Source organism: Bombyx mori, chromosome 22, assembly GCF_030269925.1.
Source record: "Bombyx mori chromosome 22, ASM3026992v2".
Taxonomy (NCBI): Eukaryota; Metazoa; Arthropoda; class Insecta; order Lepidoptera; family Bombycidae; genus Bombyx; species Bombyx mori.
In genome coordinates this window covers 10041527-10068072 of record NC_085128.1, presented here as the reverse complement: position 1 = coordinate 10068072, position 26546 = coordinate 10041527, and the positions used below count along the sequence as shown (strand labels likewise).

The 26546-nt window shown below is 34.1% G+C and overlaps 3 protein-coding genes across 4 annotated transcripts; 2 read left to right on the top strand and 1 right to left on the bottom strand.

The window, feature by feature from the left end:
- The first annotated feature begins 5984 nt into the window (after nt 1–5984).
- LOC101746358 (serine/threonine-protein kinase Nek8) lies at nt 5985–9583 on the top strand. 2 transcript variants are annotated; one of them, XM_038018895.1, is made up of 6 exons: nt 5985–6177; nt 6411–6501; nt 7001–7171; nt 8037–8197; nt 8585–8735; nt 9113–9583. In XM_038018895.1, the coding sequence occupies exons 1-6, from the start codon at nt 6107–6109 to the stop codon at nt 9347–9349; spliced, it is 882 nt and encodes a 293-aa protein (XP_037874823.1). In that variant the 5' UTR covers nt 5985–6106; the 3' UTR covers nt 9350–9583. The 2 variants fall into 2 exon arrangements, with proteins under 2 accessions (XP_037874823.1, XP_037874824.1); XM_038018896.2 differs by having other exon boundaries at nt 6161–6303.
- A 497-nt stretch (nt 9584–10080) lies between these two features.
- Nucleotides 10081–13307, bottom strand: LOC732985 (U2 small nuclear ribonucleoprotein A'; the record flags this gene model as incomplete). Its single annotated transcript, NM_001046981.1, is given in 5 exon segments — nt 10081–10843; nt 11194–11378; nt 12023–12187; nt 12899–13046; nt 13151–13307. Coding segments are annotated over 5 exon segments (747 nt in total). The 3' UTR covers nt 10081–10676.
- A 651-nt stretch (nt 13308–13958) lies between these two features.
- On the top strand, nt 13959–17512 carry LOC101741007 (NADH dehydrogenase [ubiquinone] 1 beta subcomplex subunit 7). The gene is made up of 3 exons (XM_038018894.2): nt 13959–14526; nt 16429–16597; nt 17374–17512. The coding sequence occupies exons 1-3, from the start codon at nt 14418–14420 to the stop codon at nt 17450–17452; spliced, it is 357 nt and encodes a 118-aa protein (XP_037874822.1). The 5' UTR covers nt 13959–14417; the 3' UTR covers nt 17453–17512.
- The last annotated feature ends 9034 nt before the right edge of the window (nt 17513–26546 follow it).

Genomic DNA, 26546 nt, shown 5'->3' with positions numbered 1-26546 from the left:
GCAGAGCCAAGCTGCTGCCTACCGCTAAACTGCTAATCTGCCTAACGCAGATATACTGATAATCGAACTCAAACATTTTAAGCGATTTCAGGTAAAAGGAAGAAGTCTTTAAAGTGTGGGTTTGCGTTCTTTTTAAGTTTTAATATTGTACCAAACTACACGAATAAGTATATAGAACGTAAGTATTCAGAAAATTTAATATAAATAAAAAGAAGTAAAATTAAATCCTAATTGTTTTTAATTGTGTTCGATCCCTATAAAGCGCTATGAAATAATTTATTGAGATTAGTGATTAGAGATTGAGTTTGTTTAGATACAGAAATAATTAACAGTATATTGATTATATCTGTAGCTCGTAAAAACCGATAAATATTTTGGGGGTATGTAATTTATTCCAACATAATATGCTACACATCGTGGTTCCAGATTGTGTACCACTTTTCCCGGATTGACTTTTTGTTATCACTTTTAATTTACATTGTATTTGAAAAAATCATTTGTTTACACGATGGGTAGGTACGTACTAGCGCCCTTCCTTACTTCTGCCACGAAGCGGTTATGCCTCCATTTTGAAGTGGATCAGCCATTCTAAAATACAATTAAGACGACCTCATATCTCAAGTTGGTGGTGTGTCTACAGATATTACGTGATGTCTATAGACTTCAGTAGCTACTTAATACCAGGTTTGACAAATGAGCTATTCTACTCGTCTATTGCATAAATAAAGCGTTTGCGTATTCGCTAATTCACGTGTAAAATAAAATTATAATTTGAACTTCGCAAAACAGATTATCAAATACAGGAGAGATTACCGAAAACCTAATTTTAAACCTTTTAATTGAAGCTCTTCGCAATTGAAGTTAAGACCTAGACTGTTTATACAGTTAAACGGTTTCTTCATAAGGGCCACTCTAAATATTCATTAACAAATAAATTCGATCTCAAAGAAAACAAAATTCGTTTTCAATAACAAATTTATATACTGTAACAATGATTTATTATGAACCTAGTAATATTTTGATTTGAAGTAGTTTCGATTATAATCACTACAAAACGTAATCATAATTTGATTACCTACTTGTACATAAGATATGCATAAATTAATTCAAATGATTGAACTTCTATTTCTCGTTTCAATTTTACCATAAATTGTTTGAGGCACGTTTGATGTATGCACGGCGTAAAGTAGGCATTAGAAGATAATGAACTGTTTTTTAAATTTAATATCTAATCGATAGATTAGGATCCGATGCATATCACAAAAAACTTCGCCGCCTCCGTTGGGAGAGTTCAATTAACGTAAGCCGCATACATAGTTTCACATCTACGAAAGTGTAATGGCTCCATCAATGAAATGAGCACTTGAGTAAGCATCGTGGCTATTTCACGCGTTTTGCGAACTCATTACAGCTAATTGAGGAATCCACCCAATTCGTTACGTCTATCCAATACCGTACTGTCTGAAGTTAATGAAAGTTCGGAGAAACGACGATAAATAAGGTCGCAATCGAGATAGACTCGTTCAGTACCATATTGCTCGAGTGAGTGTGAATAATTTGAAGGCAATAACGTCGAATATTGAACGTAATTAATTGTCAACATTCCTGGAGTTTTGAAAGAAAATGGAACTTCATTTTAGTTTTCAGTGTTCACGACGTAGATTCTAGGATATTGCTTTGTTATTATTGAGACGGACAAAGAAGGTCACAGTCCAACGGGTATTAAATGGATATTGGACCTCATGAACATCACAACGCGACCACCGTTGATACATAAATTTCCCGTCTCTCGTATTGCGAAAAATCCAACTTACCCTTTAAACTATAAGGCATGAATCTTTTGCGTTAAGATAGTTTTTCCGACGCCCAACAGACTCATGTTCGCACACAAAACTACCCGGCAATAACGACTTGTCGATCTCTTACTTTCGAAGAATCTTAATGTTGGCAGTCTGTCTTTAATGTTGTCTTGATTTGAGTAAGGGTTTTCACATTCTAGCGTCCATAAGTACTGGTAAAAAATGGTAATATTATATACATTAGACAGAATCGGACTTGTCTCCCCTAGTCAAAATATTGTAATACAATCAAGGCACGCGGACCGCGAATGACCTGATGAATCGAGAGCTCTTAATAAATAAAAATGCATATGTTTTATCGTGTCAGTTCGTAAATCTACCTCTACATCTGTTTACAATATGACCTGACATTTTCGTATCGGCAAAACCAATTGATCAATAAGTTCAGATAACTCAATACTTATCAAATTCATCAGACACCATGTCAGTGGGAACACGTTTTTGGGTCGATCGCTCAATGTCTCTCTCATTTGTATTACGTAACGGATAATCATACGTAATTTTCTTGTTTCGTGAGGAAAAATTAAATAAGAAGCATAATTTCCTGAGTTCAAACGCTTATTATTTATGAATAACTTTACATAAAGACATTTATTTCTTTCATTTGTTTTTTTTTCTTTTATCATAATCAATTCAATGTCGTTTTTACGGAATCATAAAATACTTGCATTCTTGATTGAGTCTTTCCGAATCAGCGACTTATTAGTAATTTTGATTGTTATTACGCATCAAATCTTAAAGTATGACTGAAGCGTATGCGGAACTTCATTTTTATGCGTGATTTACTATAGCTAGTTGACTGAAAGAGATTTCTATCAGCGGTATGAGCACCTATTATTATAGTAAACCACATTTGTGTTTGTCATTGTACCCATCTATTGTTACACATCAACAATGACAAAGCATCTAAATATTTTTCAATGTTAATGTAACATGTGATTTCACAAATAAAATTAACAACAGCGTTGCTTATTTTTATGATAAAATCCATATAATTTAACGGTCACACCTGATCACATTATCCCTTATTACGAATCACCCCTACGCCTATACAAAGCACAATAAAATACGTAATGCCCTCGTTTCACACAGAGATATATTTTTCGACGTGAATAATCCGTTCATCGTTTCATATTTCCGTACTTCATATATCTTCTCCATATTATGAAGTAGAAATATTAAGCAATGTCAAACTTTCTACCCGTGATACATAGATACATAGATATCCTATTTTATCCACACGTGTTCAAGTTTAACTATATTAAAGTCTGAGTAAATCACAAACATGTCCTGGAATCTCGAGATACTTCAAAATATCCCCCAATACAGATGTTCGCTTAAGGATAAGTGCTGAAGGATAAGAGAGAATGCAATGTTGCTGACGAGGATGTCGAAGACAGAGCGAAGTGGAGGAGTAAAGTCAGGAAAGCTGACCACCATGTGGGATAAATAGCTGGGAAGAGAGAGAGAGAGAGAGAGAGAGACAGATGTTCGCTTTCTTCTTTGTTGTTTATGTCCTATGATTGTTAACATTGTTCTTTAATTGGTGTAAAATGGGTTAGTTTATTTTTTTATGGGAATATAATCGAAATCACTCAGTTGTAATATTACGTTAACATTAATAAATTAATCCAAAAAAAAGAGGATAAACGTACTCAAAATTTCATACAATTCATGGCGAACATAGAATATTGATAAACATTTGAAGATTAACAGCCTTTAACAGAGTCTAACAGAGTTTAACACTCTTATGACGCTGCCTCTATGGGATTAATGTATCCTCCTTGGTATTTGAAAATATATTTTCCTTTTTTCATAATATTTCGTTTCCATCTGTGCAACACGCAACGCTCAGATCATATCTATTAATTTAAACTAGTAAGTCGTATATATTATAAACAAATTAAACTTTGCTTGTATAAATCGATAACTTTGTTTATTTCCGATGCAATTTCCAGTTTTCAAAGTAGAAATTATAGTACGGCCACAAAGCAAAATTTTAACTAGTTTTTGTATTACTTTTACTGCGCTTTTCATAAACAGGAAAACTCCAGTTCTCCTATTAAAGTAAGTTTTTATTTGATATGTATTTATATACGAACCAATTTATTATATTTTATTGGCACAAATAGGCCGACGTGTTCTACTCTCATACGTAGGGGAGACCGGGGCAAGATGAAGATCGGGGTAGGACGGGAAATAAGCTTTTGTCCATGAATGGTAATCGTGTTCGGACCGGTAACGGCGCCATTTGCACGAAATTCAGACTGCGCAAGTGCGTCCGAGCAAAGCGAACGTATTGGATCTCGTTTTTGCGTTGTATAGGAAAAAAACTGATTTTGCAAGTGTTTTTATCCGGTTTTTGGTTAACAAACTGATGTGCAGACATGTAAGTACTTGAATTAATATAATGTTTTAATCCTCAGCGTGTTTTAGTACTATAACACTTTAAATTCAGATTAGATTTTTGCGCCGGTAAGATTAAAGATTAGAATTGCTTCAACTTATTTGAATACATGTGGGTCGGGGCACAATGATCGGGCCATAACGGAATACTATCCCGTTTTGCCCCTTCCTTGTGGTTTAAATAATTTCTTCTGTGTACCCACTTACCTATCGATAGTATTGCAACCTGGTTAAGCAAGCGTCCATAGGCTACGGTAACCGCTTTTCATCAGGCGAACTGTAAGCTTCTTTGCTGACTTAGTGGTATAAAAAAAAGTATAAGTACATATTTTTATAACTTCTACATAAGCAAGATATATCGTTGCTTTTCTCACAAAGTTTTTTTCTCAGATACAATGGTTTGGAATTATAAACGAAAAACAGATCGTGGCAAATGGGACCCTGAAGTTCTGGGTCTTATGGGTTCTTAATAACAGGATGGGGCTTCCTCGAGCCTCTGCTACATATGATGTTCCGCCGCCGTGTAAGAAAATCTCGTGATACTGTGGATGACGACACTGATTCCGGTAACTACTAAGTATGCAGGAAGCACGGTTAACCAGAAAATAACTTCGTGTAATAGTTTATCAGTTGGCTCAGCGAAATCATATAGATAGCCCACTTAATGAAGAAACCGACATGACAGGAGAAGATTGGCGTAAAAAACGAATACACAAAGTTGGAAATAAGAAGATAAAAAGAACTGAAAACAAGCATCAAGCTAAAAGACTCGCCAAAAAAATCGAATCGGAATATAGTTCATCTTAATTGGAGGACGGTGACTGGGCCTGCATCTATTGTGGTTACTTATACTAAGAGTCAACCGAGAGTTAGGCTATCTGCAGTATTTGCCATGGTTGGGCACACGATTCCTGTGTCGAAGTAGATGAAGAAGACGACGAGGCACACATTTGTGAACGCTGTCTGCCCGATTAAAATACGTACTCCTTTTGCCCCGTAGCATTTCCCATCTTACCCCGTCCATGGGGCAAGACGGGAAATTCGCCACATTATCGTTAATCATTATTTGTCAAAAAACTTCTGTGATTTTGCTTGATAAAATTATTAAATTTAAATTAAAAATTATTAATTTTAAGAAACAAATGTATAAGCGTTACTTATTTTCTTAAAGAATTTAATTAAAGAGTATAATTGTCTTTGTACAGCGAGTTTTGTCTTAGCTATCTCATCTTGCCCCGGTCTCCCCTAGATATACAACAGTATGACGGGGGTGGACCTTACACAAAGTGGAGCGATTACGAAGACTTTAAATCTAAGCATATAAATAAAATTAGAGTGTATGTTTGTAATATTAAAATAACCGCTTTTTACTACATGCATATGAATATACAATATGTACGGTACATACAGCAAAATAACATTTTTTACAATTTTTGTCTGTATGTCTGTCTGTTTGTTCCGGCTAATCTCTGGAACGACTGGACCGATTTTAAAGGGGAGTTTCACTGATAGATAGCTGATGATATAAGGAGTAACTTAGGCAAATTTTTTTTAGACTAGCTTCGCCCCGAGACGTCATCCGCGGTACGATAATAACCGCGGATAACATCGCGGTACTCAGCTAGTCAATAATAAAATTTAATATTTCCGAAGCGAAGCGAGGGCAGGTTGCTAGTGTTAAATAAAAATTATAGTTTTTTCGAAAAATGTGGGTAGAACATTTCAAACGTTGACTTTGGCGTGTTAAATACTTAATGTAAATTAGAACGAACGTGTCAATACTAAAACGCGACTAAGATTATTAATTGACATAGTTAAAATATGATTGCTAGTGGGTGGAAATGGATCTACAGAATCGTTTTACTAATCAAAAATTGTCAATATTGAAGACAATAGGCAAAGGAACTTACGGGTATGTGTACAATAAATCTTTAAAAGCATTTTATACAAATTACGATCGTATAAATCGACCTTTACCAGGAAAGTAGTAGATAAATAAATGAAATAACTGGCGTGATCAGATACGGATGCGTATAAGGTATTGTTAAAATTATTAGAACTTTCCGGAGGAACGCTATTTATTATATTTTTGAATAGCTATAATTGTTAATTTAATGCTTAAACTATTTAACAATTTGTTTTCAGAAATGTGTACTTGTGCGAGAATCATGAAAACCATTTATTAACTATTGTAAAAGATATTCAACTGAACGTCAAAATACAACAACATGAACAGGTAATGTAATAGAATTGGAAATGATGAATAGAAGACACGTTTAACATTTAGGTACTAATCCATTACATATATACCTAAAATTAAACCCGCAAAATTATAATTTGCGTAATTACTGGTGGTAGGACCTCTTGTGAGTCCGCGCGGGTGGGTACCACCACCCTGCCTATTTCTGCCGTGAAGCAGTAATGCGTTTCAGTTTGAAGGGTGGGGCAGCCGTTGTAACTATATCTGAGATCTTAGAACTTATATCTCAAGATGGGTGGCGCATTTACGCTGTAGATGTCTATGGGCTCCAGTAACCACTTAACACCAGGTGGGCTGTGAGCTTGTCCACCCATCTAAGCAATAAAAAAAATGTAACCTTAGAATTTAACTGAGAGAAATATTATATTAGATTCGTTAGCCTTTTTAAACGATTTTTTAAATGCCATTAGACAGCATATGGCACAGCTTAGCTGTCTTTAAATACGTACGTACCTACATCCATTGAAATTCACAGGACATCGCAAACGAAGTTAGAATTTTATCTACTATGAAACATCCCAACATCATTAGTTTCTACCAGTGCTTCTACGCCGAAGATTACGTAATGATATCAATGGAATACGCAACTTGTGGAAATTTAGCCGAGTTCATGTACCTTCGGTGCCCGCAAGTCATCAAACAAGAGGTATTTCCTGTATGAGTATTTAAAATTGCCTAGATCTTTGTTAATCTAGCAGCAATACTCTTAATTAAAAAGTAATTAATTAAAGTTGAAAACCCCTCATCACTGGTTCAAACAAAAAACCCCAAACTCCGAAGAACGACTGCTATATAGGTTTGGTGTACAACTGTAAAAAGTCGGAGATCATGGTCTTTGAGACCAGGGGTGGGACGCATGATAAAATACCTCCCGTAGTACTCAACGGAACGCCATTGACAAGAGTTTATAAATTTAAATATCTCGGCCATGTGTTGACCCCTGATCTCAAAGATGATGAAGATATTGAACGAGAGCGGAGAGCGTTGTCGGTTAGAGCAAACATGATAGCTCGCAGGTTTGCACGGTGTTCACTTAAAGTCAAGGTCACCCTCTTTAGGGCCTACTGTACTAACTTTTACACGTGCAGCTTGTGGGCTGGATATACTCAAAGATCGTACAATGCTCTCCGTGTTCAATACAATAACGCGTTTAGGGTGCTGGTGGTGCTGCCCCGCTTTTGTAGCGCATCAGGGATGTTTGCAGACGCGCACATAGATTGTTTTTACGCTACCATGCGTAAGAGGTGTGCATCTCTGGTAAACAGAGTGAGGGCCAGCTCCAACAGTATCCTGAGCATGATCGCAAGCAGGCTGGACTGTATATACATGGGTCGCTGTGGTGCCATCTCCCATGGGATGTTACCACAGTAATTCATTGTGATGTAAATATAAATACTAACATAGGTCTAAGTCTTATTAACAATTTATATGAGTCATGGATACTTGAAATAAAAACATTATTATTATTATTATTATTATTATTATAATTAAAGCACATTATCGTGTTACAGGAAATTCTGTTCTACTTTTGCCAAATACTCTTAGGCGTAAGTTACATTCACAATTTGGACATCATTCACCGAGATTTGAAAGCAGAAAATATCTTACTGACTGGAAAATATGGTATAATAGTTAAAATAGGCGACTTTGGAATTTCAAAAATGTTAGCAAGGTAATTAATTACTTAATTCTTATTTATTTCTATGACTTCAATATCATTATGGATGTAAAAAAAAACAACAGATTCAAAATAGAAAATAGTGGACAATAATAGTATAAAATTAATGTCACGCATTAACAATTCTGAATAATAAAAAAAAAACACGTTCATTAGCAAGCCCTTTTTTATCCTTGTGATCAGAATACTAAGTTAAAGTAATGAAACTATGTATTGTGATTGGTCCTTGATAGCTGTGAAAGTTAATGAAGCGTCTTCAAGTTCGATTATATAAATAACAGATCAAACTAATAAAAACGTGAAAGGAATGAAATATGAATCACGTTCAAAATATTAGAATTAAGTAGTTACATCATTACAGCTTATTGATGGTAATTTTAGTGCCAAGAAGACTTCAACAGTCATCGGAACACCTTACTACTTGGCGCCGGAACTATGCGAAGGTCAACCTTATGACACGAAAAGCGACATTTGGGCGCTCGGCTGTTTGCTTTACGAAATGTGTACACATAAACGTGCTTTTGAATCGGAGGTACTGCAACTATTTTCAATATAGCATCGAAAACATAGTCTATTTGTATTTTTAGAGATGCTTAGTGAGCAAATCCTCGAATACCAATTTAAAAAAATAACACTACAATTACTGTATTTTTTTTTATTGCTTAGATGGGTGGACGAGCTCACGGCCCACCTGTTCAGTGGTTATTTAGCATCTACAACGTAAATACGGCTACCCACTTGGAGATATGAGTTCTAAGGTCTCATTATAGTTACAACGGCTGCCTCGCCCTTCAAATTGAAACGCATTACTGCTTGCTTCACGGCAGAAATAGACAGGGCGGTGGTACCTACCCGTGCGGACTCACAAAACGTCCTACCGTCAGTAAAAAATACATCTCTTATTTCCAGACTCTCGTCGGTCTAGTCAAAGCAATCACAAGTGGTAGCGTCCACCCTATCGACTTGTTTTTATACGACAGAGGGATGCAAGACCTTATTGATTCGATGCTGTCAATATTGCCAAACAAAAGGCCGACCATCAAAGAAGTTATGGGAAAAGAAATCATTTTACCCGTTATTTACACGGTTTATTTGGACGCGGGTGACGACGATTTATTGATTTTGAAAGCTAAAGAATTTATGTGATAGTTTAATGTTAAGGACAAAATGAAAAATTAATATATTATAAAGTAATTTTATTTGAAAAAAGAACGTGGCATAGTTAATATAAAAGAATGAATGTCTTTAATCAACTTTCGCCATGATTGAAACTGTATTGTATCTGTTCTTTTGAAGACTTGTGTAGTATCTGTCTTCTTAGCCAAGTTTAGTAGTTTCAAGTTTCCTTTCAGCTTAAAATATAAAAGTATAGTAAAACTCTTTCATTTTTTTTATTCTCACAACGTAATGTATCTGCTCTTACAGCTAGTTTAATGCGCATATTTAAAGAATGTATTTTGTTGACTTAACTACTGTCCGTTTGCTTGATCCGTGTCCATTTCCTCATCTTCATCTTCTGAAATCACACAAAATATTATTAAATAGTGTCTATATTCTGTAGACTTTTCTCTTCGAACGCCAACGGGGGATCATAGTGAGTGGTTACTATCGCTTATGGAGAACAGCAATACGGGTACAGTCAAGCTGATTGCTACCTACCGCAAAATAATGTTATACCTCCTCATATGAAGAAAGACATGTCATTGCAGTCGGAACGCACTAGGGAGAGGAGATCATTCTAGAAATGTCTGGTACATAGCAGAAATAATTTCTGAAAAATGCCGAATTTGACATAATTCCAATTATTCATTCATCAAACAATTCGTCAAACTAATCCCCGTGTAAAGTACAGTACACAAGAACAAAACTCCTTTTGTAGACCCACGAGTTCCAAACATAGTTTGATTATTATTAGAATATTTTACTAATAAAATCAACTAAAGATTCCTCTTCTAGTTATATCACTCGTCCTTTGCTGTTTGATCAAATTAAATTCTATGAATATTCTTTTTAATACATAGTTCAATTTGATAAATAACAATACACAATTCTAATTTTGAAATTAAATGCAGTGTGGCTGTCTTGTTGAACTGCTGAAATGAAAAAAACTTTTGCTCTTTAATAATAACAAGACTATAGATGCAGTAATTGTGATTGATATATTTCTCTAATGTCCTCACCAACTTCGTTCCATCTTCGATCCGGACTGTGGTTAGTAAGGCCTAAAGAGATTGGTAAAATTTGAGTTTCAAACTTCTTTGTTTTATTTAATTAACTTTTTTTTTGTCAAATGTTATAAACATATATAAAATATGATGTAAATGAAAAATGTCATTAAGATATATTAATAATACATATTATCATGTATTTGTGCCAGATATTTAGTAGAGAAATTTAATACAAATACCTCTTTAATAGCAAGAACTAAAGTTAAAGCAATATATTGCTAGTCTTAACTTAATGATACAAAAGTTTAAAAATCATACTTACGTTGACCATTTGTTTGTGTCACGGGCTGTAAAGGTTTTTGCCCTGGAATCTGACCAGACTGCAACATTCTTGTCAGACGTTCGACCTCCTGTAGGGATGATGCATTCTTGATTGCTTCTCGGATCTTATGGATTTCTTGAGGTGTAAGATCTGAAATAGATAATTAAAAAAAAGGGCTTGAATTGAATGAAATTCACATTGAATTTGAATCTTTGAAGCAAAATTAAAATGTCATCAGCCTGCAGATGTCCACCGAGAGACCTAACTTAAGATTTGTGAATGGCGACTGACGAAATGGATATGGAGAGCGTAAGGCTTAGTGGTATGCAATTAACTTTAATTAATAAGATTTTTTTTTATTAAGCTGAAAATGATTAAAATAATGAATAAATGATTAAAAATTTTGTTAATAAAACACTATCAACTTATTTGTGGTAATAATTGATTAGTGTTTCCAGTATTTATTAATGTATCTATTCAAATTAACAACAATAGCTTACTTGTAACTTTAGGATCAGGCATATTTCCACCAGGTACAAATGTCTTTGCTTTTTTAGCAATCTCCCTCTGTATTTCTTTCCCTTTTCTACTCTTGAACAATGTATTAGCTTCATCTCTCTCTTTTTGTTTAATCTTCCTGAAGTCCAATAATCTTAGCTCTGGCATTTTGAATGCCACATATGCCCTGCAATTACAATAACATGTGATATATATACTAGAATAAAGCACTTTACTACTTTATTTGTTTAAACACGCAAACCATATTGAGTAAAAAAAGACTAAAGGTTACCAGAACTCAGGCACTGTAAACTATTACTGCTGAACAACTAGACATGTTGTAGCCAAACACCATGTAGTTAATTCGTAAAACAGGGATGGGGCAACAAAATCTTGAAATGCACTATGAATGAATATAGTAGTGATTCTTAGTAATATGAATGAACTCTACTCCAGTGAGTGGTCAGTGTAATGATAATAAACAAATGTTGAGATCATCACAAGCAATTCTAAATAGCACTGGAACATAATGCAGAATATGAAATGAAAGAAAGTCTCTCCATAGATCCCCAAACAATGCATGGGAATAAGATTGTCGACAATCTGAATATCCATTTCCTGTTCTAAATCAAATGAGCTTGTCTGGTATTTGGGGGCCCAACTCAGTGAGGGTAGTACTCCACAAGAGGCTTTTAAAATTATCAGTCTTTCTCTCTTTGTGGATTTCGACAAAACACTGGTGCTACAAAACAGCCAAAGACCTCAGCAATTGCCCAGAAATAGGCAAAATGTCCAGGATATAAGAGTGTTAAATAAAAAACATTTACCAACCTATAATGGTTTTTGTTGGCAACTGGATTGTGCATGAGTGATAATGTTCGCAGCTTTGGTAATGTACTTAATGGATCCAAATCACCAAGTTCTGAGATATTGTTGTTTGTTAAAATCACAGACTCTAAATTTGGTATATAATGTTCCAAATTCTCTCCTATCCTCCTGAAAAAAAAAACAATTATTATCTGAATCATACATGAGTTTCTTTAAAATATCTTGTAGTCAACTGAGTTTGAAAGTTAGCAAACTCACCAGGCTGAGCCCCATGAACTCACCAACCCAACCAGTGATAGTAGCATAGCGCCTCAAAGCTACTAGCATCTATCTAAGCTACTAGCAAATGTAGCAATCTTACATATATGAGTATATTTATATTGAGTCCTTAATACATATATTGTTGTTAGCTGTAACTGTAGGTCACAAATGTTGTGCACCTATATTACAAAACTAGACGTCTTCTATAATACAAGCAGCACTATGTGCAGAATAACTCTAAATCTGTATTGGAAGTTTTTTGGGTTTTTGGTTTTAAATATTCTTTATCTAAAATGCCCTATTCTAACAAGATAAAACAGTTTAATCTCTTATAAGTTACATGGAAGACAAGCATTGGTGAATTTACACCTTTACTGCCAATAGGCTATAGGCTATTGAGCAATAAGATATTTAACCAAGGTATTACATATTTAAATGTTGAATTGGTTGTTCGAATTTAACATTTAGGTAGTATGTTTTTTTGTTTGTTTCAGTAACATTCTGTAAAAAACTGGGCCAGTTTTCTTCTCACGTTAAACTCAAGTCTACTCAACCTGGTGGTTAATCCGTCATTAGCGACAAGTACATTTAAAAGGAACCAATGCCATATTTACTTACACGATCCTGTTATTATTCAATAGAATACATTTCAACCTTTTTAGCAGTGGAAAACCGTCAAGCTTTCTGATGTCGTTGTCCGAGAAGTCTATCGTATCAAATTGATCGAGCGTAGCACCCAGATTTTCGATTTGTGGAATCTTATAACCTGAAACATTTTTAAGACAGGTAATTTCAAAACATCATTGTAATTTCTTGTCAACTTTGGCGCATCTTTTGTATTTCTACCGTAAACAATCTATGAAAAATAACCTCTAAGATCCAGTTCTCGGTCCCTACAAGGATTCATATATTGCATAGAGTTTTGTATGAGCTCCGTTGTAAGTTTGACCATTTTTGCTATTTCTCGTAATTCGACAGATTAAAGTATGTAGCACAATCTCCATAAATCAAAATTTTTAGTAGTGGGTGCACAACTGCACACAACAGTTTTTTTTTTAGGGATATTATGACCTGGTAACTGAGACCTTTAATTCATATCTTATTTTAATTTATATTCATATTTATATGAAAAGTGATATTATGGAGTGAAATGAAATGAAAATGATTAATTTGAGACATTAATCAACTGGGATGAAATTAAATGATATGAAATGAGATGATATGGGATGAAATATAATCTCAATAAAATGCTAAAAAAATTTCAGTGGACTTTTTGGAGGATCCCGAGAAGTTACGTCCAGCAGCTTTGTTTCATTTTCCCACATTTGTGCACTTTCACAGTTAATAAACCACCATTATTACACATTTAAACCCGAAGAAACACTAAATAGACAAAATAAAACAACTTCACTCCTCGCGTTTCCGCCAAAAAGTCCACAACACAGCTTATGCAGCTTACACCATAGATTAGTATAGTAATTACAACTTACTACGGGGTACTAAAGGGCTCACTAAATTTGACCCCCTTTTTTATTTTTTTATATTTTTATTATTTGTTCGTCGTTTGTTCGTTAATGTTCGATTGTAAAGATTGTTGTGTTATTTTTTTATAATTAATTAAACAAATGAAGTTGTGTGATTTGTTTTATTTTGTCTATTTAGTGTTTCTTCGGGTTTAAATGTGTAATAATGGTGGTTTATTAACTGTTTAATATCTGTGAAAGTGCACAAATGTGGAAAAAGAAACAAAGCCACTGGACGTAACTTCTCGGGATCCCCAAAAAAGTCCACTGAAAAAATCCTTGTAAATGACCACCATTTTACTGAGATTATATTTCATCCCATATCATCTCAATTCATTTCATTTAATTTCATCCCAGTTGATTAGTGTCTCAAATTAATCATTTTCATTTCATTTCAGTCCATAATATCATTTTTCATAAAAATATGAATAATATAAATTAAAATAAGACATGACTTAAAGATCTCAGTTACCAGGTCATAAAATTCCTTAAAAGCTAAACCCAGCTGATGCTTGCGGTTTGAAGATTTTTGTGTTAAAACACAGCGTACACTACAATAAATATAACAAAATAGTATTTTATCTGGTGACAACTTAATTCTATACATTACCACCATGGGGCAAATTATGGGAGGATATCATGCTCGCTCTGTGGACCTGAATTCAGACGATAATCCTACTTTTGACCCTCAAGCTGGATTTCAATACGAAAGAAAACAACGAGGTACATTTTTTTGTACATAATTAGCAATTATTCTTTAACGTCACGTACTAAAAGATAAAGTTTTACCTTTAAATTACTAAAATTTGATTAAAGGATTTCATACGTAGTTACATAATGATCCTAGGTTATAATGTTTTGTTTACAAAATCGTATTTAAACGCAAAGCTAAAATTAGATAAAGAATTTTAGTTTATTCCAATTAAATATTTTCTTGATAGAAGGCATATCTGTTTATGTAAATTCTATGATATACGGTGAGTGAGGCCTAGTAAGAATTTTACTACATAATATTCGCCTTCATAACTCTATGCGGATGATCGGTATAAAAGGCTAAACTTAAGAATTTTCAACTTCAAGAAGAATCTCATTACCAATCTGCCCATGAACTTTCTCTTCAATATTATTTTCATTACAGTCTGTACACCTTGTCTCAACATTAATGCTGTAAAAGTTAGATTCTTTCTTAGACAGTCCAGATTCAAACACAACGGATAAGAAATGTTATTTTTATTTGATGTTAAAATAATATTTTAATTAGGCACCAATTTTAAATTTCTTTACATGCATGCTAAATAATGTCATATTTAAAGCTCAAGTAATTGCTAACTTGATTTTCTCACTTCTAATTTCAATAAAACATGATGAATATGTCCCAGAAAGTGAATCTATGATTAAAGACTACTGAAGATGTAATCTTAAATGTTATAATAAATTTACTTTACAGTTGTCAAGTATCAAACAGTTTTTAGTTGTCTCTTTCTTGAGTCATAATTATAATTAAAACTACTTTCAGTTTATCCTTGTGTATATTACATATCCTTTTACTTCTGACATTTTGTTCATCAACAAAAACAAAGTTGTTATTTGTGAGTATTGGAGTGCTGTTTCTATAAAAAAATTGCCAGTTAGCAATATTCAATAATAAAATGGAAATAAGTAATGTTAGGGTGAGCATTTACAAGTTGTTTTATTTAAAGTGGCAAAAGTGCTATTTACTGAAAATTATACATTAATAAACCACACCTTCCAATTTTTTTTAGATGATGAATAAATACACTATTTTGCGTACAGAGAGATCTAAGAGATGTGTTCTAAAACTTACTACTGAAAACTGTCTGACTTACTGTAAGGACAAGAAAAGATTTAAATAAGCTCATAATCATTTCTTGTTTCTTTTTTATTGCCCTTGTGGGCAAATGAGCATGCAGCTTACCTGATGGTGAGTGGTTACTGTTACTCATGGATGTCAGCAATGCCAGGAGCACAGCCAAACCACTGTGTACTGCTGAATATTCACCACAAATTTTGTTTGAAGGAAGGAATGTAAAGGGCTTAAGAAGCACAGGAGGATATGTGAAAAGCCAGATGATAAATAAACATCTCAGGTCTACAAAAATAATAACTGAATAGGTGCCTAAAGACGACAAAAAACTTACAAACTGTCTGTCCTACTAATACTATGAAACTGTACAATAATGTAGCTTACAACACACCAGAATAACACAGGCTATAATTTATAAAGATACAATGTGAATTATCTAAAGTATAATGATAAGCATCAAATTAGTATGAAGAAGTCTGCCAACTACCAACAATTCCATATATATGATGGAAATGTTTATCTTAAATCTTCCTACAAAAAAGCCTGTGACAGCATATATCTATCTTTAATGTGTAAGCAATTACCGGCCAAATTGTGAACAATGAGTATGAAGGGGAAAAATTAAATATTTTGTTTATAACATTCTTTTTTATTGTGTTTGTTATTGTCAAGACCAAAATTGTATAAAAGAAAATTCAATAAGAACAATAATAAATTACAGTTCCCGAACTGAAGCGAGGGCAGGTCGCTAGTATAATAAATATAATTCTACTATTTTGAATATGTTTTCTTTTTTGTAGAAATGATTGCTAAGGAAGAAGATCTTATTTCGGCTCGTATACCCAATAAATATAGAGACTACTGCGCTCACTATTTACTGGACTATCAAGTTTGTCGCTATAAAGAAATGCCGCTTCTTTATCGATGCGCCCATGAGAAACACAATTATTTGAATTGCGAACAACAAGAGTAAGTGGCTCAATCTCAATAAGACTTCACCTCTAGTATTTTTAAATTGTTATGGACATGATTATTTCAATATTAAATTTCACAAATTGTAACAATTTTGGGAGGATTTCAGGGTATCATATTTTCTAAAAAAGGAATATCTTGGTTAAACAAATTACTTTTTTTAAGTTACTATAAATGGACAGGACTATCCTAGTGTAAATGGTTAACAGAGCCCATGGTGTCACCCACGTTGAGACACGTTTTTCGTATCATGTCGTGGTTCAATGGATCACCCAGTATACTGTAATAAGTGATACTCAAATATATTTTGAAAAAAAAAAATTAAGGCTTTATTTAGCACCGCTACTTACCAGCCAGGTCTGTAGTTCCGAATTAGGGTGTATCAGGAGAGGTATGGACCAAGTTTTCAGCTTGCCTCAAATACCTACATAAAAATTGGTGCCAGCTCTCGGACTATTAGGCCACGGCGACTTCGAATAAATTAGTATTGTCATCAAACTTAAGTGCACATTTGAATGTTAACTCTAATCGTGTGTAATTTAAGTAATGATCTCCGCACCTAACGCTTTACTTTTCTTGCCTGCCTCACTCAAATTCTGTCGTGAGGCTCAGACGTGGATCGTGTAAAAATAGCAGTCTTTAGTTTGTTCGACTGTCCAACATCCCTTATACCAAGCAACAAAACTTGTGGAGCCTGCCGATTTACAATTAAATCTATGTATAAAATGAAATATTTTCGTACTTTGTTAATGCATCGATGTTTTTAATTTCAGTTACGTTTTACGTATGAAGGAATTTGAACGGGAACGTCGCCTTAGAGTACGGGAAAATCGGATTAGTGCTACTGCCTAAATCATTGAAGACAAGTGTAGTTAATGGTGTTAAATATGTAAATAAAATCGATCAGATTTCTTTTTTATTTTCATTATTATCTTTTTATAAATTACCGAGTAGTACCCGCAAATGTATAAAGAAAATATTGCTGATTAATTTCATAAAATTTTTAAATAATTCTAGGAATATTTGTTCTGACATTTACGAACGTAAAGAACAAAAATCGATGGAGCCATTCTCAATTGACAATTGAATTTACAAAATATACCTAGAAAAACAAAGATTATAAATAAAATTTATGTTTTAGGATGTAATTTGGCCAATAATATTAATTTACAATCGGCCGAGTTCTCAAAAGGGGATACTTGTTATAATCATGCAAGCCAGTCTCTTTAATTTCCTCAAGGACGATTGACATGTCTCAAGCTTTGTTCTTTGCCACAGCCCATACATAATCAGAGGCTTGTTCATCGTACTATACAGATCAGATCCAATATAGTAACTTTAGTCCCATGTACTCTAATATATACCAAAGGCTTATCTATTAACTTAAGTAGTCTTATAAATTATCCCTTCCTGTTTTGTTGGTATTTACAGACAAAAGGTTATCGTAACACCAATCTATTTACTATATTATTCAATGCTTTTACATCCGATTGAATACCGTACTGAAATATGTTTCAGACATTCGTGTCACTAAAACGTCAGAATATCCAACAGTATAGCATAGTCTACCGTTAAATCCTAGGATGAGCAAGTTGACTAAAGAACATCACTGGAGAGGGGAAAACCCCACAACCTTTGAGCATTCTCTTGTCGTGACACTCACTCACCTAGAGTCTAAGTTACCATCCTGTTCCTGCAAAATTTCTTCTTCTTCTCAGTCGTGTCACTCTTGACAGAGTGGTCGTGATCGTCATGTAGTGTTGGAAGGTAATAATTGTTGTAATCCTGCAAAATACATACGTACAAATAAATCATGTCGTGGAAGCAGAAAATGTCTCAACGAACATGGTATTCCTGCGAATGTTCATATTCCGTGTGCGAGTGCATACAGGCCATGAACTACGTACTCACTACTCCGTAACGCCTTCTCTGTAAATCGTTTTTGTTTAAATATCAAATTGGAAGATATACTATTCTCGATAGGTAACGTAAAAGTAACTCAAATTGTATGCAGTTGGAACAGCGCCCCCAGCGGGTAACGTTCCAACTCCACACTTTGATTTAACTTTTATGTTATCGCGAACGGTAAAATACTCACTAAGCCCACTGCTGGTAGATTCTACGAAGCACTGCTCTTTCTAGGGATGGTGTTAGGAACTTCATCAGATTAAAGGCCCGTGAGCTCACTTACTCGTTCGGTGAATCTAGCGTGACATGACTGAGGTATCGCGAAGTACGATTATGTTGTGATGACCTATTGAATTTCCAGAAAAAAATGGGCCTTATTATATAATTGCTGCTATTATAATTATAGCTCAGAAGAAGAAAAAATCAAGAAGCCAAAATCCAATGAATAACAAAAAAAGGTCTTTTAAAAAACGTGAAAAGCATAAGACATCACTGCTGTGATAAGTTTATCCAATAATTTGATCTTTTGTTTATTTTTAATTTCTTCCGAAACGTGAAGTCGTCCTGGCCTAAAGGATAAGACGTCCGGTGTATTCGTATGTAGTGATGCATCAGTGTTCAAATATCGCCATTTTTCCAATGAAATACGTACTTACATAATGTTCACGATTGACTTCCACGGTGAAGGAATACCATCGTGTAATAAAGATGAAATCCGCAAAATTATAATTTGTATAATTACTGATGGTAGGACGTCTTGTGTGTCTGCACGAGTAAGTACCGCCAACCTGCCTATTTCTGCCGTGAAGCAGTGAAAAAAGGACTTTTATTAAAAACAAAACGTTGATATCTTACTTAAATATATATAAAAATAAATGGCTAATAATTGACCTAATCGTTTAATATTTTTATACAAACGACTACATATCGGTTATTTATATTCACTTATATACCTTTGACCAAAGAGACCGACTTGCTTGGGACGAGGTATTAGTGGAGGTACTAGTGACCCGAAGGTCTTTCCGGTTTCACCGAGACATGTGGGTGAGCACGGGAGCAGCCAGGAGGAATGGGATTTGTTAACAGCAAGATCCGGCAGTAATTCAGCGCGGGCTGATGTAGGCGACGATGCGTAAAGTTGGCAGCGAGTTAGTAGTTAGGGCTCCATGAAAAACTAACTTTAATCTGACCTGTAAGAAAAAAGTTATCTTTACCAATTAGCAACTGTAGCTTAGCCCAATCTGTACGAATAAAATAATAATATCCTTAATATCAGCTCGATATCTTCTCGTTGGATCTCCGCAGGGTCGTGATCCGATGTAAAGTATCTGCTCCTGAACTGTTAGGATTCTTTAGGAGGTGCCGGTTAGTTGGTTCTTGGCTGAGCCCGAGCTCGTCCATCGGTCTTGGTGAAGCTGGAAAGGTCGCCTCGCCACCAGTAATTATCGGTCTTTTTGTTCAAATGTGGACCTATTTTTTATTAACAAATAAATTCGTCAAGTATAACTTTAAATAATCACATATTATAGCTTACAGTCATCATTAATATTGTTCTGTATCGTCATTACTACACTTACGCTGGTGATTGTTAAACTTGTTCAGCTTTATCGTCACTGTACACCGGTCACCTTGTGTCAGATGCAGGTACAATCAGGTTCCCGGTTCACAAGAATAAGGGCGCTAAAGCCAATAGCCAGTTTTTGGATACTGCCCTGGTGATGTAGGTACAGTTTGCGTTGACCTATAACCAATACCGTCTTTACCATAAGGGCACACTGGGCCCGTGCCCAGGGCCCCCGAAAGACCGACAATTTCTCTCACACGTTTATTCTCAAAACATTCTTGTCGGGCACATTACACTTTTTTCACAAATCAGTAATCAGAAGGTATTTACAAGGCATATACTATGACTATGATAGAAGATTTTGCTCAACAGAAATCCCGAAAGAAACCGTTATCGAAATCGTAACCAAAAAAACCAGCAGCATTCTAATATCATTAATGACATATTATATCATACTGTATTTGTTTACCTATAATAAATGGTCTCAAACTCAGTAAAAAAATGATTATAATTCGCTTTTTTTACTTTCCAAAAGAGCCTCAAATTCTTGTGTGCCCAAGGGCCCCATCCTAGTTTAAGACGTCCCTGCCTATAACTTAATATTATCATGGGTTGTATTACGTTTATACGATAATGACGAACAACATAAGCAATAATTTTTATTTTCATCAGGAGCTGTATCAAAGCTTACGCGGGACGCTTTGTGTAGGTATTCGTAAAATCAGCTCCTAGGTTCTTAACAATTTGTTTTCGGCATTTCCAGTTCGAGTTTTATACGACGTACAGTCGATGACGCAATCGATTTATTTATAAAAAACTGTTTTCTCCAAGCACATAATAAACGTTAACGTAACATAGTCGCGGAACGACATCTTGTTCAGCACTGACATCAAATACTTTGCAACAACGTGGACGAGTCAGTAGTAGGTACCACGAGAGTGGATTTCACGAGCTCCTTCTAAGTAATTCTAACACATGAGTTAGTAAGTAATTACCGATATTGACGTGGTGTAAAAACTCTCGATTGGTTCTGGAATTGCTTCAGTTTTGTTGGACGGTTAAATTTGAGGATTGGGTTCTTTAGGTTGATGAGGGGCTATTTAAAAACACAACTGCTTCATTATAATTATATTGCAGATAGCTTTAACACTTTTACACCATTATACAATTTTTATCTTTATATTTTTTATAAAACTATTACATGTTTTTCATGCCGTGTCTAGATGAGAAGTAACTGACATTTTCTTACGAGAATACAATGATCTGTTTTTTAAAACATTTAAAATAATTCCAATATTCGAAATCTAATCAAGTGTCAAGTGTTGCCTGCCATTACATTTAATATACAAACTCCAACACACCCCCTCAACACTTGCACACATTTTTCTCCGTCTATAATTTAATACCAAAAAAGAATAACGCTAACCTGACCTTCATAAATGAATTACTTTCCATACATACCTTAAAACCTCACAACCACTTACATTCCGTTACTTCCACTTAATCCCTCAATTCAACCAACAACTATTCATTCAACCTTTCAAACTTAATACCATCTTTAATGTCGCTTCCTTTAATCCTTTCTTACTTCTCCAACTCCAATTCGATCAAAAATGTACTTTCATTCAACCATTCAACCATTCAACCTTAACTTCCCTCTTGACTCACTATATAAAACCTTAACTATAATAGTCTAACTCCTTCTCGACTTCCTACATAAACTCTTCAAGTTTATTTAAAACTTTTAACGCCTTCTCAATCTCTTTACTTTAATAACCTTAAACGCCTTCTCAATCTCTTTACTTTAATAACCTTAAACGCCTTCTCAACCTCTTTAATAACCTTAAACGCCTTCTCAACCTCTTTAATAACCTTAAACGCCTTCTCAACCTCTTTACTTTAATAACCTTAAACGCCTTCCAAACCTCTTTAATAACCTTCCTTTAACTCCTACTCGACTCTTTTACCTTTAACTCCTACTCGACTCTTTTACCTTTAACTCCTACTCGACTCTTTTACCTTTAACTCCTACTCGACTCTTTTACCTTTAACTCCTACTCGACTCTTTTACCTTTAACTCCTACTCGACTCTTTTACCTTTAACTCCTACTCGACTCTTTTACCTTTAACTCCTACTCGACTCTTTTACCTTTAACTCCTACTCGACTCTTTTACCTTTAACTCCTACTCGACTCTTTTACCTTTAACTCCTACTCGACTCTTTTACCTTTAACTCCTACTCGACTCTTTTACCTTTAACTCCTACTCGACTCTTTTACCTTTAACTCCTTCAACTCCACTCACAAACGACAACATAACATTACAAATAACCTCGCACAGCTTCAACATACTCAACACTTGGATTCACATCACACAAAAAACCTTACATTATTCATATAACTTTCTATTAGCTTTTATAATTTTTTCACTTCCTAAATTTTCCCACTTTTTTTTACATATCCGTTCAATTATTTTAATATAACACAAAAACAAAATTCCTAACATCTATTATAAAACAACAATAAAACAAAACTATAAAAGAGACTCAAAAGGATTCTAGAAACCGACTGTAAATATGTTTGTATCAAAAATGTGTACTTCCTCCACGGCTAGACTATCTATTGTATTTATAGTATAATTAATAAAAAAATATATTTTTATGATCACCCCCTTAATTGTTTGCGTCTGTTGAAAAAGAGCACCCCCTTACTTTATGAATTATCCTTGTCTCTTAGTTATATCTCTTGTTGTATATAGCATTTAAATTTCCCTATCAATCTTATAAACTAACCCATTTCTCCCAAAACACAAGTTCACTTTTTTTAAAATGTCTCAAAGTCACTTATAGTCTCAAAGTTTTCCATGACCAGATTTTCATTTGTTAATCTGCTATCATTTGTTCCATTTTCATTTGTTTCTTTTGCTAACATTTGTTCCATTTTCATTCGTTTCTCTATTATTTCGCATTTTAACAACACCTCGAACTTTACGGCTTTTGTACTTCATTACACTCCATTAGTATTATTTCCTCTAATATCACCTTCTCGAACTCCACTAACTCTCCATTTCTTCCTATTTCACCTTCTCGAACTTCATTAACTCCATTACTATTATTTCCTCGAAAATCACCTTCTCGAACTTCATTAACTCCATTTCTTCCTTTAACACCTTCTCGAACTTCGACTTCGTCTTTACGATTATCTTTATTTGTTACTTATGTTACTGTTCTCCCTTCCATTACCTCATATCTCTTGTCTTCCAGCCAAGTTTTACAACATTTTCCATGTTTTTTAACTGGTTTTATTTTATTAAATTCGTTACAAATTGGTTGCTATGAAAAAATTTTACAAACAGTTTGGTTTCCATGGTGATGTCGGCTTTTTTAATTAGCAAACTATAATAAATATTACCTTATAAATTCTGGTCTGGGCCCATAACCTGTTGGACGGTTAAATTTGAGGATTGGGTTCTTTAGGTTGATGAGGGGCTATTTAAAAACACAACTGCTTCATTATAATTATATTGCAGATAGCTTTAACACTTTTACACCATTATACAATTTTTATCTTTATATTTTTTATAAAACTATTACATGTTTTTCATGCCGTGTCTAGATGAGAAGTAACTGACATTTTCTTACGAGAATACAATGATCTGTTTTTTAAAACATTTAAAATAATTCCAATATTCGAAATCTAATCAAGTGTCAAGTGTTGCCTGCCATTACATTTAATATACAAACTCCAACAAGTTTCGCGTTAAAATATATAAAAAAAAGATTCTTGATGTGACACTGGAAGGTTTGGTGGTGGAAAATGAATCATGAACGTGTAGGGAATCGTTTTTAAGTCTTACAATAAAACACGATTTTTCACTACCTACTGACAAATAATTTTAGTTTGGTGTTCAACAATGTCTTTTCGAAAATTAAAATAAGAATAGAGGTAAAAACCATAAGAGGTACATTAATAAAGATCGTATCCCGTACGGCCTCTTTTCACATTTACTCTAAAGAAGGACATTTTGTACATTTTGTACAGGATGTAATGGAAAAAGGAAGTAACAGGATCATCCTAAACAATTCCCTTCTCAGAATTTATCGGATGTTAAAGGTCCCAAAGCTGAAATGGCATTAAGGTACCGTAACAGCAATGGAAAACAATATTGGAAGCAAAGAAAAAATAGAAATAAGTTTTTGTAATTTTTTATTTAATGAGTTTACGACACACCAAATTAAAGGAATTTTTACTAACTTGGACTTGCTATATTAAACTTTTTAAAGTCCGTTTCAAAGTTTCAAATAAGAATATGCACGTCAATGACCTCGATCTGTCAAAGTTCTAAAAATATGAACAGCAACAAAAAAAAGTTTATTTTCTTTTTTTTATTGAATTTTTCCCTAATTAAGAAAACTATTAATATGTTTGTTTTAATGAACCATACACACCCATATAATTTTCTTGAAATTTTGAGTACCGTAAAATGGGGCGATTAGGGATTGAGAGGCGAATCGGGAAAAAACCGGGAAAATCTTTCGACGCTCAATATAAGTTTTATATTCGTTGCAAAATCTTCCATTTTTTGTAGTTTAATAGTAGAATGTTGAAAGATCACAAAACAATTCTGAATATGTATGATAATAGCTGCTAACTTATAAAAAATCGCGTTTCAAATTAACTTCCTGTGGTGGTAATTATTTTAGTGCTAGAAACTTTGCTCTCTTTAATTTATTTGATAATAAAAGAAGACGACTATGATTTATAAACGTTATTTAGTGTTTGAACCAGCATATATATTAAAGGTAAGTCTCAGTTGTTATTGGTTTTTATGTATTTGATTAAATAAAAATACATGTAAAAATCTGTTGTTTTTGGGGATATTGGGGACGTCTTAGGTACAAATAACAACGAAAAAGGGGTCAATTGGGATGAGAATACGTGATATTGAAACGACCTAAGTATAAATAGGTACAGGTTTGTAGGGTTGTCTATCTAGTTATAACAATATTTTTTAAATTTGTTGTAAAGATATCTAAGTAATACATAATAAAATATTTAATATTTGTTCAGAGTGGGGGTATTCATCTGATTAATCCATGGAATAACCGACACACCTAATCTCTTAACCCAGATAGAAATATCAGCCCCTAAGTACTTACCAAGAACGGAGAAATATAAACCGTTTCTAAGAAAGCCCACTTTATATGTATAAATACATATATATATTTTGTTGCTAATGCACTGTCGATTGCACCTATAATTGAGGTGATGTCTGCCATGTACTTTTGTCAGTTTTTCAATTTTTTTTATTGATGATCACTTTGTTGGTGCAACTAAATAAATAAATAAATTAAAACTATATATAACTATATATATAAGTAAGTATAAACTATATATATAAGTCGTCGTGGCCTAAAGGATAAGACGTCCGGTGCATTCGTATGTAGCGATGCACCGGTGTTCGAATCCCGCAGGCGGGTACCAATTTTTCTAATGAAATACGTACTCAACAAATGTTCACGATTGACTTCCACGGTGAAGGAATAACATCGTGTAATAAAAACCAAACCCGCAAAATTATAATTTGCGTAATCACTGGTGGTAGGACCTCTTGTGAGTCCGCACGGGTAGGTACCACCACCCCGCCTATTTCCGCCGTGAAGCAGTAATGCGTTTCGGTTCGAAGGGTGGGGTAGCCGTTGTAACTATACTGAGACCTTAGAACTTATATCTCGAGGTGGGTGGCGCATTTACGTTGTAGATGTCTATGGGCTCCAGTAACCACTTAACACCAGGTGGGCTGTGAGCTCGTTCATCCATCTAAGCAATAAAAAAAAAAAAAAAAAAAAAATATAAAAATAAAAGTAGTGCCAACCCTAGCAAATTTCTCATTTCGTCCCAATTAACCGCAATTTTCGGGTAAATAGGGATTACACCTATTTTTGCATTTTTTGCTTAAACTGGAATGCTAGTTGCATAATTTTAAACTGGACAACAAAGATGCCCCCAAGACTCAATCATTTTGATCCTGATATAGCATTATATACATCAACAACTACCTTAAAATTGCTCATACAGTTGGAATTTGTCCCTAATCGCCCCATTTTACCGGTACTGGTCGAGGTAAATTAAACCTATTTAAAAATCAAGGCTGCAACACTGTCGGGCCCTATACTCTATGTAAGTTATTTTATGACTTGGTAACTAAGACCTTTAAGTCATGTCTTATTTTAATTTATATTCTTATTTTTATGTATAATCTATGGATGGGCGACGATGATGATGATTACTCAAGCGGTGGAGTGAGCGGAATAGGCGAACCCGAAGATTTTGATTTTTTTATAATAATAAATTTAAAAATTCCTAACTTTTTTACTGACTTTACCTATTTTTTTCGATTTGACAACTACACGATTTGACGACACAATACCTATGGCGCAGGTCCATGCAAGTTCATATTTGAAACGCATTATAC